Source organism: Taudactylus pleione, unplaced genomic scaffold, assembly GCF_031769625.1.
Source record: "Taudactylus pleione unplaced genomic scaffold, aTauple2 ptg002133l, whole genome shotgun sequence".
NCBI lineage: Eukaryota > Metazoa > Chordata > Amphibia > Anura > Myobatrachidae > Taudactylus > Taudactylus pleione.
In genome coordinates this window covers 183,156-199,368 of record NW_028286527.1, presented here as the reverse complement: position 1 = coordinate 199,368, position 16,213 = coordinate 183,156, and the positions used below count along the sequence as shown (strand labels likewise).

The following is a 16,213-nucleotide window of genomic DNA, read 5'->3' as shown; positions in this document are numbered from 1 at the left end:
GACAACTGGAAAGCAGATTACCTAAGCTTCATCCACACGCGTTTCACGCACTGGGGTCGTCTTTAGGCGGACCTCAGGGCGTCTCGATTTAAACATCAGTGACCAAGATACGTGTCAAGAACTCTGGATCCGCAGGCAGAGGCTGCAATTCCATGGACCTACGACATGGTTTACCTGTTTCCTCCGATTCCACTAATTCCTCGTCTACTAAAACGAATAAAACACGAATCGGCCTTAGTCATTCTCGTGACACCAACCTGGCCTAGGAGGAGTTGGTTCTTCGGTTTTTCTTGGCAGTCGATCCGGGCCACTTCCTCTTTGTCCGGACCTTCTGCAGCAGGGTCCTTTAGTCCACCCCAACTTAGCACAACTGCGTGTAACGTGGTGGCTCTTGAATCCGATATCTTAAGACAGATGGTCATCCCAGACTCGGGTATTCCCACCATGCTACGCGCCAGGAAACCAGTTTCGGCTGCGCATTATCATTGCATAGGGTGTTACAGTTGGGGCCTTCCGTTAGGGGTGTTTCGTTCTCCCGTTTTTACGTCTTTCCAAACGAGATTAGATTCTAGTCTTTGCCTAGGATCATTAAAATTGCAAATTTCTGCTCTTTCTATTTTCTTTCAATGCAGGTTGGGCCTCCTTCCGGCGATGCAGTCATTCTTCAGGGGGTGTTGCGGGTGCAGCCACCTTTTGTACCACCTATGGTTCCCTGAGTCTTGGTATTTTTATTTTTTGTTTCTTCAGTCTTCCATGTGTGAACCTCCCAAGAGGTTGATATTAAGTATTGTCTTGGAAGACGGTCCTCTAGATGTGGTTAGAGCTCTTCGCCTCTGTTGCTTGGACGACGTCCTTACGCGAGTCTTAGTTGTCCTTTTTATAAGGCTGTTCGGAAGGGTTGGCCAGCATCCAAACAGGATTGGCATGTTGGCTTAGACTGACAATCTGTCAAGCTCTTCTCAGCAATGATCGTCAGTCTCCTATGTCCGTTTCGGCTCATTCCACACGTTCTGTGGGTACGTCGTGAGAGGCACGTAGGGGTGCCTCAACTTTACTATTGTGCCATGCAACCACTTGGTCATCGGTGCTCACTTTTGTAAAGTTTTATAGATTGATACATTTGCGGTTTCAGCATCATGTTTTGCTGCCTTGTACTGCAGGTTCCTCAGAGCGCTCCCGCCCGTGGGGAAAACTTTGGGACGTCCCCAGCGTAAGCACCTCCAGTGTCCCCTAGTGGATGAAAGAGAAAATGGGATTTTGGTACTTACCGGTAAATCCTTTTCTCTGATTCCACAGGGGACACTGGACGCCCACCTCAGCGCTCTTCGCCTGTCTGTTCCGTTTGTTCCATATGTTGTATGGTTTTGTTGTTGTGTGATATTCTCTTCCTTTCACTCCCTTTTTTCTGCATCTCCTCTCGGTCTTCATTTTCTAAACTGAGGGCTGGTGGGGAATAGAGGGGGAGGAGCTTCACACTTCTAAATTAATTAAAGTGCCAGCTCCAGCTATCCACGCCTCTATACCCCAGCGTAAGCACCTCCAGTGTCCCCTGTGGAATCAGAGAAAAGGATTTACCGGTTAGTGCCAAAATCCCATTTTTGCACTTTTTTTTTTTAAAGTCCCCTAAAATGACACAAATATATGCTTGTATCCATTTTTATGTACCCTGAATTTAATGAGAGCACTTATTTTGCTGAAAAAATACACTTCAAAACCGTTATCCTATGTTAGTTTGGCATTTTTCGGGGTACAGGCTGATTTCCCCATTTTCATCTACACTTTTCAGAGTAAGAACTTTTGCGCAAATCCTGTTTTTGTGATTTTGGAATTGAATAGGTGTAAAAACGGGAGCGCGCACACCCACGAAAATCATATATAAAAGACTTACCAGGACCTAGTTACTTATTTACATGGGCGTAGCCAGAGGTATGGGGGCCCCATAGCAAAATTTCCTTGGGGGCCCCCAGCCCCATAATACTTACCCCCCTGCCTCATAATACTTACCTCCTCCTGAGCCCAGCGCTCCGCTCCGTATCTCCTCACTGAAGCTGGGAGGAGGCATGGACATGATCAGGGGATGTAATTATGGCCATACCTCCTCCCAGCTTCTAATGGTGCGTACACACGGAGCGACCAGTCAGCGATAACGATATCACTGACTGATTGCCCTGCACCCTCATGGTGTGCTGGATGATCGATATCCATCATCCAGCCCATCACCAACCCAGCAACGACCGGCCAGCGAAAAACTATTCTTACGTGATTCAGAATGAAGTTCAAGGGTATCATTGGACGAACAATGGTTGTACACTGCACCCAGCTGTAATCTACGCTCATGTTCCCCAGTCTGATGACCTGGTCATCACAAGTGCCTGAGTCTTGTCTGATGATTTGGAGCATGATGTAGCATTTGTGTACGAAACACAGTAAGTAATTATTCAGTACATCAAGGAAAACATTCCTGCTGTCAAAAAAATTGTGTTACTTCAGTCATGGGTGTGGTGGGCAGTATAACAATTGCAAATAAAATTCTCAACTTGTGCTGCCATGGTCGAGACTTCACTTTGAAAGCATCATGGGCATTTTTTGCAACCAGTGCATATAAAAATGAAAGAAATACCACTCCACCAGCGCTTTAAGGGTCAATACATATTATAAGTTCTTTAGTTCCATATAATGATTTCCAACTCCCAGGGGCAATATATACCACCTCTCAAACATGTAGTTCACAACTGAGAAAAGAGAGATAAAAAAATACCATACATAGTGCAGTATTATAAATGGACAAAGAAGAAATGTAATAACAATCTAGGTAAATTACAGATAGGTCACATAAAAACAGAATAAAATGGTAGTCATCCACAGGTTATACTGTATCCATATGTGGCTAGAATGTTAACTATTACCAGCTGTAGGTGAGAACTGGCAGCGGTCAGTTCTTATGAGCGTATGTATCAAGAGAATCCCCCCGGCTGCAGCAACAGGTCTATAGTTGCCATGGTGAGGTTTAGACGCGGCCGTTTGTCTGTATCTCGGTGGTCTCTAGTCACATGACAATCTCCTCCCATCACGTGACATGTTACGTCTATAGTTGCCATGGTGAGGCTAAGACGCGGCCGCTCGTCTAGATCTCAGCGGTCTCCGGTCACATGACTATCTCCTCCCGATCACGTGACATGTTACGTCTATAGTTGCCATGGTGAGGCTTAGACGCGGCCGTTTGTCTGTATCTCGGTGGTCTCTAGTCACAATACTAAACGTCAGACGCTTTACACAGGAGTGAGAAGTTACGATATCTGTCTGTTGCCATAGCGCTCTTAGGCGTCCCTTATCCTCCTGCCTCTCACATTGTTAGCAAACAGTCCACGTATGTAAAGAGATCACTAACTCGATTTCATATATTTCTACTGATCCCTTTTTCTTAGGAGGAGGTAAGCTTTAGTCTCAGATCGGGATTTCATTAAAGTGCATCATATATATCATCGTATATAAAACAAGAGTAATTTAATATAAGTACACATAAAACATCCAAATATAGTACATATAATATAGCATCTGTGTATAAAATGTTAAATATGAAGATAGCACCAATATTATTTCTGTATTCCCTATATTTCTAACCATAAATATCTAAAAAGCATCATAAAAACCACTTTATCCCAAAATCTATGTTGAGACCTCCTGGTTGTAAGGTTCCCAAATCATAAATTGTGCTCATCCTTGCTTTGGCCAATTGGCTAGTTAAATCTCTTCGCCAATGTCCTTTCACCCATTACAAGCCCAAAAAGCATTTAATAGCAGAGGTAGAGCAATTATGATGTGTTTAAAATGATTAGAAAGAGCATGAGACCCCAGGCCTTTTTTATGTCTCTCCTAAACGCACTTTATTGCCACCAGCCACGGTAAATCTCCTGGTGATGGCATTGGTGGAACAATTAATCCTCTGGTTGCCAGAGAGAGCCCACAGAGACTAACAGGTGATCTGATTGACTCAGCTGAAAAAGTCTTACATTTCTGCAAGTCAAGAATTGCAAATATAAAGTTACGTCTAATATCAAAAGAAACACGCAAGCAGCTGCAAGACCGATTTTCCCAGGCAAAAACCGTACCTGGTACAAGAGGATTTCATCACTTCTCCCCTATATCTGAAGTCTCCATAGGAACAAAGTGACTCTGGTCAGATAAAAACTTCTGTTCCATTTTCCATTTCTCAGATCAGAACAATCCAACACCAGTCATTATGTCACAGATCTGTACAGATTCATACATAGCATGTGTTTACGATAATTGCTGTGTTTTTTGGATAAGATGAGGAGGAATGTGATGTTGAAGTATAGATCATGCACACCTATGGCCCTGCGCGATCATTTCACTGGCATCTACAGAAGAAAGAAGACATCCGTTATGTTCTTATGTGCGCTATAATATCCTCTGTCAGTCCTATCACGAAGGGTACTGGGAGGATGTATTACTTCCCTGAAAAGGAAGTTGATTATGTACAATGGCAGTACAGTCTCATCTTCAGTTAGACATCAGGCATCTCGGGTTAAAACTAAGTAAGTTTAAAAAGCTGATGTATTTAAATGGCTTTTAGTGTGTATGCTCGCTCCTGTTTTCGCACCTATTCACTTCCAAAATCGTAAAAACAGGATTTGAGTAAACATTCTTGCTGTGAAAAGTGTAGGTAAAAATGGGGAAATCAGCCTGTACCCCAAAAAATGCCAAACTAAAAAAGGATAACAGTATAGAAGTGTATTAGAGGTCATATTAGATAGACTTGGGATACTTAAATTCAGTCAAATGGCTGTTATATGCATTTGAAAAAAATACAACAAAATGATAAAAAGCTATTTTTTTCAGCAAAATAAGTGCTCTCATTAAATTTGGGGTAGATAAAAATGGGTATAAATATATATTTGGGTCATTTTAGGGAAATTAAAAAAAAAAGTGCAAAAAGACTACTCCTACCTGCAAGAGTAAAAACACTTGTTTCACTCATAAAGCACCCCAGTATACCTGCCCCATACCTTGAATCCAAAGTTCCATCACTTTTCTCTTTGTCATCCCAAAAAAAGACTTTACCGCTGATAAATTATTGTGGCTAATTGAATAGGGGTTTTCACTGTAAAATAGCATTTTTTTGCATTAATTGAATATCCCCCTATGTGTAATAGGTAACATGCACATATATATATATATATATGTATGAGTATTTTAATTTATATGTTTATATATATATATATATATATATAAACATACAAATTAAAATACTCCCCCTGAGGGGCAAAATTATACCTAATGGTAATTTTTGTTTTTAAAGAGAGATTTTTAATGAAACATTAAAATACTCATACAGGCAATCAAAATCCCATTATTTTTCTTTCATAGGCTTTTAAAATATACTTAAAAGGTTACATTTAAAAAAAACAACCGACATAACTCATCTGCCTTAGATTGATAATGAGTATTGTACCCACCTTTTTGGCACAAAAAAAATAATGAAGTAAGGACTGTATAATGCTCTCAGAATCAGGCAAGGTTGATAAAACATTCTTTTCTGGAATCTACATATTCTGATTGACAAAGGGCCAAAATTTCAAAGTGATATGTGGATTAGGCACTGAGATAGGAATGTTTTTCCACATACACCTCACATAAAAACGAAGCATCAGGAGTGGTATTTCCGAGCAATTTTTTTAAACTTTGTCCCCCCTATATCTCAAAAACTATGAGGACTAGAGAAGAAAAAAATGTACATGGGTTAGTTGCTATGTGGTAGTATCAAGTGTACAAAGTTTCAGGAAAATATGAGTTGGTGAGGGTCATATTACATTTTTTATGGGTGATTTGACATGAAATGACCCTGGGGGGAATGGGGAGACTTACTGGTCACTCAGTGTTACATGTCTGTGTTACATGTGTTCTCTGTGATGTCTGTTATATTTATTCTATTTACTCCTAGACAGCCCTGCTCTGAGGGACCAGAGTATTATTATTTATTACACATTCTATATTCTCTCTGATGGACAAGGACGGGAGTCACAGGACTGAGAGGATCTTACATCTCATCCTGGAGATCATCTATGAGCTGACTGGAGAGGTGAGGGGATCTGGGAGTTTCACAGTGACATCACTTATATCTATAGTAATAATACAGGTACATGACTGGGGAGGTGAGGGTATCTGGGAATGTCACAATGACATCACTTATATCTATAGTAATAATACAGGAACATGACTGGGGAGTGTGAGGGGATCTGCGAGTATCACAGTGACATCACTTATATCTATAGTAATAATACAGGAACATGACTGGGGAGTGTGAGGGGATCTGCGAGTATCACAGTGACATCACGTATATCTATAGTAATAATACAGGGACATGACCGGGGAGGTGAGGGGATCTGGGAGTGTCACAGTGACATCACATATCTATAGTAATAATACAGGGACATGACTGGGGAGGTGAGGGGATCTGGGAGTATCACAGTGATATCACTTCTAGCTATAGTAATAACCGAGCAGCAGGTAGCCAGTCTCAGATCTAGTATACATCCCACAGTCCTCACTGAAGTTGGGATTTAGCACATTGTATGTTCTTTTCTTTTTGTCACTGATACAAATATGTTAGATCTGTAGACTATAGTCTATATTTGTCAGGGGTTAGTTTTCTTGTGGACCCGGGGTGGATACAAGAGGGGACACAGAATCAGAACTGTAGAAAAACTTGAGTTGTTTAATGAATGGAATGGTAGACATGAAAAAACCAAGCGCAGGACAAAAGTGAAAATTGGGCAGAGTCAAATGATAAAATCCGGAATGAAGGTAACAGGAGTGGAGCAATAATGTTTAGATATGTCCAGAGGGAAACAAACTGTAGACAGGGGTGATGCGGTAAGAAGGTAGTCTGGCTGGTGAGTGGGAATACAACAGTAGTGGGAGGAGGATCTGCTGGTAGGTGTTGGGATTCCTGAGGCTACCTGAAACAGGTAGGAAGCTAGGCAGAACCGAAGTCAGCAGAGTAGAGGAGCTCAGATAAATGTGTACAGACTCAGCTGATACACGTTGCACTGGCAAAGTAAGGGAGCTGTGAACTCCCCGAAATCCCCAAAAGTAGAGCGCGATTGGCTGGACAGAACAGCTGACCTTTAGGGGATTGGTTCCCTAGGTCACATAGCCCAATGCAAGATGGCGGTGCCCATAGAACTGCAGCGTGGAAACGCTGCGCAACACTCCCATGCTGGCACGGCCTACCAACAAAGAACCACCAGATGCACCCCATGTCAATCTCCATACTCCAGCACCGCCACTGGAAGGCCCACGCCAGAGTGCCCTAATGGGCAAAGACCACGGATTTACCGGTAAGGAACCCCTGGTCGTGACAGCACCCCCTCCTTTTGGGTGGCTTCAGGACACCTTCTGGGTTTGTCGGGATGGTCCCGGTGAAAACTGAGAACAAGAGCAGGACCATGGACGTCATCCGCTCGGATCCAGCAGCGCTCCTCTGGGCCATAACCCCTCCAATCCAGAAGGTACTGCAAATGTCCATGCCGGACTCGGAGATAGGAAGGAAGCTGCAGTCTGTAGGCCACGGGGTTGATCACCTCAATAATGGCAAAGGGACCGATGAAGTGAGGTGCGAATTTCACAGAGGGAACACGAAGGCAAAGGTTACGGTTAAAGAGCCACACCTGGTCACCGACTAGCATACTGGGAATGACCCTGCGCTTCTTGTTAGCTCCCTTCTTGTACCTGGAAGAAGCTTTCAGCAGGGCAACATGGACCTGAGACCAAATGGATGCAAAATCCTGTATGGTGGAATTAACGGCTGGCACATCATAGGCAGACTTTGGAATTCCGGAATCCTTGGGTGACGACCAAAAAGAAAGGAGACTGACCGGAGGATGAAAGGTATGAGGAATTGTGAGCAAACTCGACCCACGGAAGGGACTCTGACCAGTTATCTTGTGATGATGACATAAATATGCAGTGGAATGTTTCAAGGTCTTGGTTCACCCTCTCAGTGGAACCGCTACTCAGGATAATAGGCTGTAGAAAAGTTCAGCTTGATTTGCATGGTGGAACATAATGCTCTCCAGAACTGTCCAACAAACTGTACCCCACGGTCAGACACTATCTCTGTTGGGAGCCCATGCAAACGGAAGATGTGGAGGATGAAGAGACGAGCCAGCTTCGGAGTGGAAGGCAATTTCTTGAGTGGTGTATAATAAACTATTTTAGAGAACCGGTCGACCACCACCCAGATGGTGGTATACCCATTGGAAGGAGGCAAGTCCGTCACAAAATTCATGGATAAGTGAGACCAAGGATGGGAAGGAAGCGGAAGAAGTATAAATGCTTGACGAGGAGTCTTGTGCTGGGCACACTGGTTACATGAAGCGATGAACTCTGCCACTTCAGATCTCATAAAAAGCCTCCAGTAGGAGCGTTGCAAGAACTCCAGGGTCTTATGAGTGCCCGAATGTCCGGCAAAGCGAGATGAATGCGCCTAGGTTAATAGCTGTTTTCGCAAATCAGGAGCTACGTATGTTTTCCCGGTAGGAGACTGCAATTTAACTGTGGCAAAAACTTTAGTATTCAGAACGGGGGTCTCCCGGAGTAGATTCAGATTATTGTCCATAAGAAAGGAATGGGAAAGTGCTTCTGCTTTCTGGTTGAGGGATCCAGAATGATAGGTAAGGGTAAACTTGAAGCGGGAAAAGAAAATTGCCAAAGGAGCCAAGCGAGGGCTAACGCACTGTATGCTCTTCAGGAAGAGTAGATTCCGATGGTCCGTGAAGACAATGAAGGGATGTTTGGCACCTTCTAATAAGTATTGCCACTCCTCAAGTGCCAATTTGACTGCCAGTAACTCTTGCTCTCCGATGGTGTAGTTTCTCTCTGCAGGTGAAAATTTTTTTGAGAAAAACCCACATGGGTGGATCTTACCATCTTCAAATCTCTGGGAGAGAACAGCACCAATGGCTTCTGATGAGGCATCAACCTCCAAAAGAAAGTCTGTCGTTGTCAAGTTGTTTCAAAACCGAAGCGGATATAAAGACTTGTTTTAGAAGCTGGAAGGTAGGCTCTGAGTTGGAGGCTGCTTGGGTGTCCTATTTTGAAAATAATGCATGTACTGAGGTTTCTCTCCTTTGGGATTCCTTTAAGGCTTTTTTAAGGGGCACCTTTATTAAGCGTATTGCTAACATTAAACTATATCATAGGCAGCAGGAAACTATTCTGGAAACTGCTTATAGGGGTGCTGAGGCCCGGTACCTCTTGTCCAGCGTGATCTCAGACAGGGAGACTATGCTTCGTGCCCAGCGGGAGTGGTCGGATCACCTGTTTGATAAATCCAAGCGCAAACTGTTGTTTTCGCGTCATAAGCAATATTCACAGGCGTATGTTGGGGGGAGTTATTTAGCCTTTTTGGCAAAAGAGGATGGTGCTTCCAGAACGGTCTCCGGTATCCTTGATTCTTCTGGAACGTTGCATACCTCTGCTCCTTCTATAACAGATATATTTTTGAAATATTACTCCTCTCTTTATGCTACTAGGGTATCATATTCTCCCTCCCAGCTTTGTGCTTATTTAGAGGCAATCCATCTGTCCTGTCTTGAGATTGAGGTAGTGAATTTATTAGATGCTCCTTTTGCTATCTCCTCCTTTCCACACTGTAAAGCTCCCGGAGTTGATGGTGTCTCAATAGAGGTGTATCAGAAATGTAAAAACGTCTTTATTCCACATCTCATTGAGACTTTTGATGCTTTTTTGAATGCTGGTTGTCTCCCGCCATCCATGTCGGAGGCCTTGGTTGTAGTGCTCCCAAAACCTGGGAAGGACCCCCTCTATCCAGACTCTTATAGACCTATTTCCCTTCTTAGCACTGACATTAAAATATTGGCTAAACTGCTGGCTATTCGTCTTAATTCTGGTATTACTTCTATTATACATCCTGACCAGACCGGCTTCATGCCTGGTAAATCTCCTACTCAAAATATTAGGCGATTATTTTACCATATGCAAATGTCCTATGGGGATACCTCTGAAGCGTTGGTGGTCTCCTTAGATGCAGCCAGGGCCTTCGATTCTGTGGAATGGGAGTATTTATGGGAGGTTTTGCCTAAATTTGGTTTTGGTCCTCGTTTTATTGGCTGGGTCCGTCTGTTGTACTCTTCCCCGGCAGCCAGAGTGTCGGTGAATGGTTGTGTCTCCTCTTCTTTTCAACTTGGGCGTGGCACGCGCCAGGGGTGCCCTTTAACCCCTGCATTGTTTGCACTGGCTATCGAGCCCCTGGCATGTCTCATTCGCTCAGATTCCGATATTCCGGGCGTGAGAGTGGGCCATGTAATTGACAAAATAGCTCTTTATGCGGACGATATGCTCCTGTTTCTGGCAGACGCGGGCCCAGCTTTGGATTGTTTGATGGACGTTATTAAGGATTTGGGGTTTTTTTCTGGGTTGCTGATTGATTGGTCCAAATCTAATATTTTTCCTTTGAATGGTTCCCTGCCTCTATCCCCCTCTCTCTCCTGCCCTTTACAATGGACTCTCTCCTTTCGGTATTTGGATGTCTCCATTTCACCTAACCCTGCTGACTTTGTAGAATTAAATGTGATGCCCATTACCTCAGCTTTTAAACGAAAGATTCATGTGTGGAAGAAACTTCCGCTTACAGTGACAGGTCGTATTAACTTATTTAAGATGTCCATTCAACCTAAATACTTGTATGTTTTACAGCATTCACCTGTATATATTCCCAAAAAAGTTTTTTCTCATATTGATTCTATTTTATCTTCTTTTGTGTGGGGGGATAAGAGACCACGGATTGCTCTCCGTACGCTTTGTAGATCTAAATCTTCAGGTGGACTGGCCCTTTCTAATTTACGTATTTATTATATGGCTTCACAGCTGTCACAATTGGTGCCCTGGTTATCTGCTGGTACTGATACCGCTTTGGCGGGATTTCTTAGTGGGCAAACTGGCTCCCCTTTAGCTCCTCTACAAATTTTGTTATCTGTAAAATTGCCGGGTAGATCTCCCCTCTTACTTCGACAGGCTCGACTGGTTTGGCATTTTGCTCAGGGATTATTTGGGGATGAGGGTATGGATCCAGAGATCCTCCTGTGGTATAATGGTGGTTTTTCTGAGCTGGGAGTGCTGGGATCGGAGTCCTTCTGGATTTCATATGGTATCAAATCCCTTGGCCATTTGTTTCATAATGAGGTGCTTCACTCTTTTGATCATTTGTCCATGGAGTTTGGCCTTCCCTGTACGGCATTTTATAGATACCTTCAACTTCGTCATGCCCTGCACTCCCAGTTTGGATCTGACCCTGTTTTATTATCACCTTCTCTTCTTAAATTTGCACTTATCAAATTACCTGTTCGTAAGACAGTCTCCTGTCTTTATAGTGATCTTACCTCTCGTAATTTGCCAGATGCCCTTCTCCCCCTTAGGAATAAATGGGAACTAGATTTGGGTTCTCTTCAGGATGAACAATGGTCTCAGTTGTTGGGCTCTGTAAGATACACTTCCCCTTGTGTTCGTTTCCAACAAATCCATTATTTTATTTTGCACAGGTCTTACCGGTCCCCTGTTTCTATTGCACGTATTGGTATTAATGCTCCAACTAATTGCCCCAAATGTCATGCTCTTGGTTGTGATTTTTGGCATTTGTTATGGGATTGCCCTAGAGTTAATGATTTTTGGACCTTGGTATGGTCTGATATGCAGTTTACTTTCCCCTCATTACCTCCCTTACAGGCAAAACTTTGTTTATTCGCATTGGATATTGAGGAATTGTTTAATTCAAATATTTATCGTTATGTTTTAGGCTTATCCACTTTAGCAAAAGTAATTATTGCCCGTTCTTGGTGTGCGCCAGATCCTCCTGATATACACAAATGGAGGGCACTTGTTAATGATACCATTGATCATGAAAGATATGTCTATAATAGACGTAAAGCCCTTTCTAAATGGGATAGATGGGCTCTTTCTTTCTTGGGCCTTCGTAGACCAATTGGGGATGCTTCCCTGTAATCTAGCCTCTTCTATTCTCCTTTTTCTTTCCCTTTTTTGTTTTTGCCACGTTCTTTGTTTTGTTTGCTTACTTATTGTTCGATTATTTTATTTTACTTCCATGCGCGAGCTGTTTATATGTCATATTTGCGATCTCAGGTTCGGTTCACTGCTGATTCTTCTTTGATTGTATATTTTGGTATTTAATTGTACCACAGTACTTTCCTTTTTTATTGGCAACACTTATTTATTTATATGTTTTTTGTTTTGTTTATAATATGTAGAAAATTTTCTAATAAAAATCTACATGATTTAATAGAAGCTGGAAGGTAGACTCAGCTTCAGGAGGCCATCGGGTTGGATCAGCACCTTTGCGTGTCAAAGCGATAATCGGGGCAACCAATGAGGAGCATCCCTTGATGAAGCGTCGGTAATAGTTGGTGAACCCGAGGAGTCTCTGGATGGCTTTCAAGGAGGTAGTTCGGGACCAATCCAAGACTGCCTTGACCTTCTGAGGGTCCATCTTCAAACCAGAACCGGAAAAAATATCCCAAGAAAGGAATACTGGATACACTAAAGAGACACCTCCAGTTTACAGTAAAGATGATTCTGTCTCAATCGCCACAAGACTTTTTTGACATGACTGTGATGTTCCGGAAGAGAGGATGAAAAAATTAAAATGTCTTCCAGAAAAACCACGACCGAAACATACAACAGATCTCTAAATATCGAACCCTTGGAAAACTGCAGGTGCATTGCAGAGCCCGAAGGGCATAACCAGGTATTGGAAGTGCCCATCGTGCGTATTGAACGTGGTTTTCCATTCGTCTCCAACCCGTCTCCTCTCAAGTCTAATTTTGAAAAAATGGTGGATCCTTTAACTCTATCAAAAAGCTCGGTAATGAGAGGTAAATATATCTGTTCTTAATTGTAATGTCACTCAGTCCCCTATAGTCAATGCAAGGTCTGAGAGACCCATCCTTCTTGGAAACAAAAAAGAATCCCACGCCAGCAGGTGATGTAAAAAGTCTTATAATGCCTTTTCTCAAGTTTTCTAAAATGTATTCTGACATGGCACTTGTCTCTGGTACCAATAAGGGATAGGTTTGCCCTCGTGGAGGGGTTTTACCCGGAATTAACTCAATAGGACAGTCCCAATGTGGAGGCAAGATATTGGCCTCTCTCTCAGAGAACACATCCACGAAGGATCTATACTCCACAGGAATCCGCGACTCTTCAGAAATTTGTATCTCTCTTACAGGTCGAATCTTGGGCAGGCAAGACCTCCGACACTCCTCACTCCAGAACATTACTTGCATGGTATTCCAATCGACTTCCTGGTCACAATTCCATTAGAAATGGGTCCCCCATCGATGGAGGTCAAAGTGATTGGAAGACTTAAATTCTCACAGGGCACCTGAAGTTGATCAGCCATCTGGGAGGTCAGGAAATTTTCTGCGGCACTAGAATCCAGAAGAGCTGACTCTACAATGGGACCATTTTTAAAGTGTATGGCTAAGGACAGCTCAGAGGCTTTTTTTTTCTTAGGGAACAGAAGTATCACTCCTAACTGGGTGTCCCCGGAGTTAGTTAGGAGCAGGAGTTTTCCGGCCTGCGAGTACAAGAAGCCACAAGATGTCCTGCCTCTCCACAATACATGCAGAGATTCTTTCTGCGATGCCTCAAGCATTCTCCTCTGGAGAGACAGGTATGGTTGACCTGCATAGGCTCTTCATCGGTAGGTGCAGGAGGGATAGGAGCAGATGGGGTAGCCTGGTAAGACCTAAGACGGTCGGTTTTAAGCTTCTCAGCTTGACATTCCCTAAAACGAAGATCCACTTTGTTAAACAAGGAGATAAGATCATTTAAATTGATAGGGCGGGCTCGAGTGGCCAGGTCATATATAATACAATCAGAAAGTCAGTGCCAGAATGCTGATGTTAGGGCCTCCTCATTCCACCTTAGCTTGGATGCTAATGTTTGAAATTGCACAACGTACTGGCTGACAGGACGAGTACCTTGATTCAAGCCCATAATAGCAGATGCTGCAGAAGTAGTTCTCCCTGGCTCATCAAATATCCTCCTAAAAGAGGTCAGAAACACTGAATAGTCATCCAGAATGGGATCAGAGCGGAGAAACCCAGTCCAAGGCTGGGCCGGATAACAAAGACACTGTAGGGCTGTAGGTTGAAATGTACATCACACTGATTGATAAATCCAAGGCATAGCTTGGTGTTCCCATCGAATTTACTTGGGGTAAGTAGATGTAGAGGAGGAACTGCTCCTGAAGCTGAAACCACCGATGTGGGTACTGATGTTACAGCAGAGGATCTGGTGGAGGTCAGTGAGGCCTGCAGGGTATCTTGCCGGTGGGCTACTTCCTGTAGGAACTGGGCCATTTGCTGCTGTAATGTCTCCATGTTACCCAGTAGCTATGTCCTGAAGCAGAACTGTTCTGGACTGTCCATTGGCCGAATCCATTTGGCCAGTGCAAACTGTCAGGGGTTGGTTTTCTTGTGGACCCGGGGTGGATACAGGAGGGGACACAATCAGAACTGTAGAAAAACTTGCATTGTTTAATGAATGGATTGGTAGACGTGAAAGACGCAAGCCCAGGACAGAAGTGAAGATGGGTCAGAGTCAAATAATAAAATCCGTAATGAAGGTAACAGGAGTGGAGCGATAATGTTTAGGTATGTCCAGAGGGAAACGAACTGTAGACAGGGGTCAATGCGGTAAGAAGGTAGTCTGGCTGGTGAGTGGGGTTACAACAGTAGCGGGAGGAGGAGTTCCTGGTAGATGCTGGGATTCCTGAGGCTACCTGAAACCGGCAGGGAGCTAGGCAGAACCGAAGTCAGCAGCGTAGAGGAGCTCAGATAAATGTGAACAGACTCGGCTGATACACGTTGCACTGGCAAGGTAAGGGAGCTATGAACTCCCCTAAATCCCCAACAGCAGAGCGCGATTGGCCGGACAGAACAGCTGACCTTTTAGAGGATTGGTTCCCTAGGTCACATCACCCAATGCAAGATGGTGGCGCCCATAGAACCGCAGCGTGGAAACGCTGCGCAACACTCCCATGCTGGCACGGCCTACCAACAAGGAACCACCAGATGCACCCCGTGCCTGCTCCATACTCCAGCACTGCCACCGGAAGGCCCACGCCAGAGTGCCCTAACGGGCAAAGACCGCGGACTTACCAGTAAGGAACCCCTGGTCATGACAACATTTTCCTATATATAAGAGATTCTTACAAGACTTGATATTGTGAAATAGTCTTCTTGTATATATAGTTTTTTAAAATTGAGTTTATTTATAAAACTTTTTCCATAACAGAAAGAAAAAACAATACAAGAAACAAAATTCCCCCGCCCCTAATAAACCCCCCTTAATAAAATGTATACATAAATATATATATCAGCCATTAACATATAGACTCATTAATACAAGTACAAGTCATATCCAATATATAATAAATAAAACAAAATTTATATCTGCATGAAATAATTCTCAGCTGTCCAATTCAGCAGAAAAATCACAAGGAAAGACTCCATACATTTTTGTGCCACCCCGCTGGGTGCCAACCCATCAGCATCTGAAATCTCACTCCCTCCAGCAACGTAATGGGAAGAAGCAATCCTTGGGCCCCAAATATGACCATATTTGAGATTACAATTAGTATATAGTATATAGAAATCGTTCATGCCCCACTACTTCATTCATCAGCCCACACCACTCAGCAAAGGTAGGGCCCCTAGATGCCATCCAAGTACGGGCAATACAAACCTTGGCCAGAGTCAATGCATTAATTACGTATTGGCCCGTTAAGCGATGAACCCTGTTCAAGAGACCCAAACCAAAAAGTACAAATTTTAGGGAATAAAAGGGGAATAGCACCTCCCGTGTTGGTGATACAGTTGGTGACTTGGGACCAAAACACCCGGACAGCAGAACACTCTCAGAGGAGATGCCAATGAGCACTGTGGAGTAGAACATTTAGGACACCTACCAGATGCACCAGACCCAAGTCTACTCAGTAATAAGGGGGTAAGATACACCCTGTGTAATAAAAAGAACTGAATTTGTTGAAATGGCACTGCAGAGGTGGCAGACAGAGGGCTATTCAGCATTAAAGACCACTCTTCATCCTCTAATGGACCCAAATCATCCACCCATTTAGGTCTAAGCGGTA

General features: G+C 43.5%; 1 protein-coding gene across 1 annotated transcript in view; it reads left to right on the top strand.

Annotated features, from left to right (window-relative positions):
• Positions 1-16,213, top strand: part of LOC148435660 (uncharacterized) — a 149,681-nt gene that overhangs the window by 6,457 nt on the left and 127,011 nt on the right. Inside the window, exon 2 of the mRNA XM_088465680.1 lies at positions 5,967-6,100. Coding sequence (XP_088321806.1) covers positions 6,023-6,100 — 78 coding nt within the window. The 5' untranslated portion in view covers positions 5,967-6,022. The remainder of the gene's footprint in view (positions 1-5,966; positions 6,101-16,213) is intronic.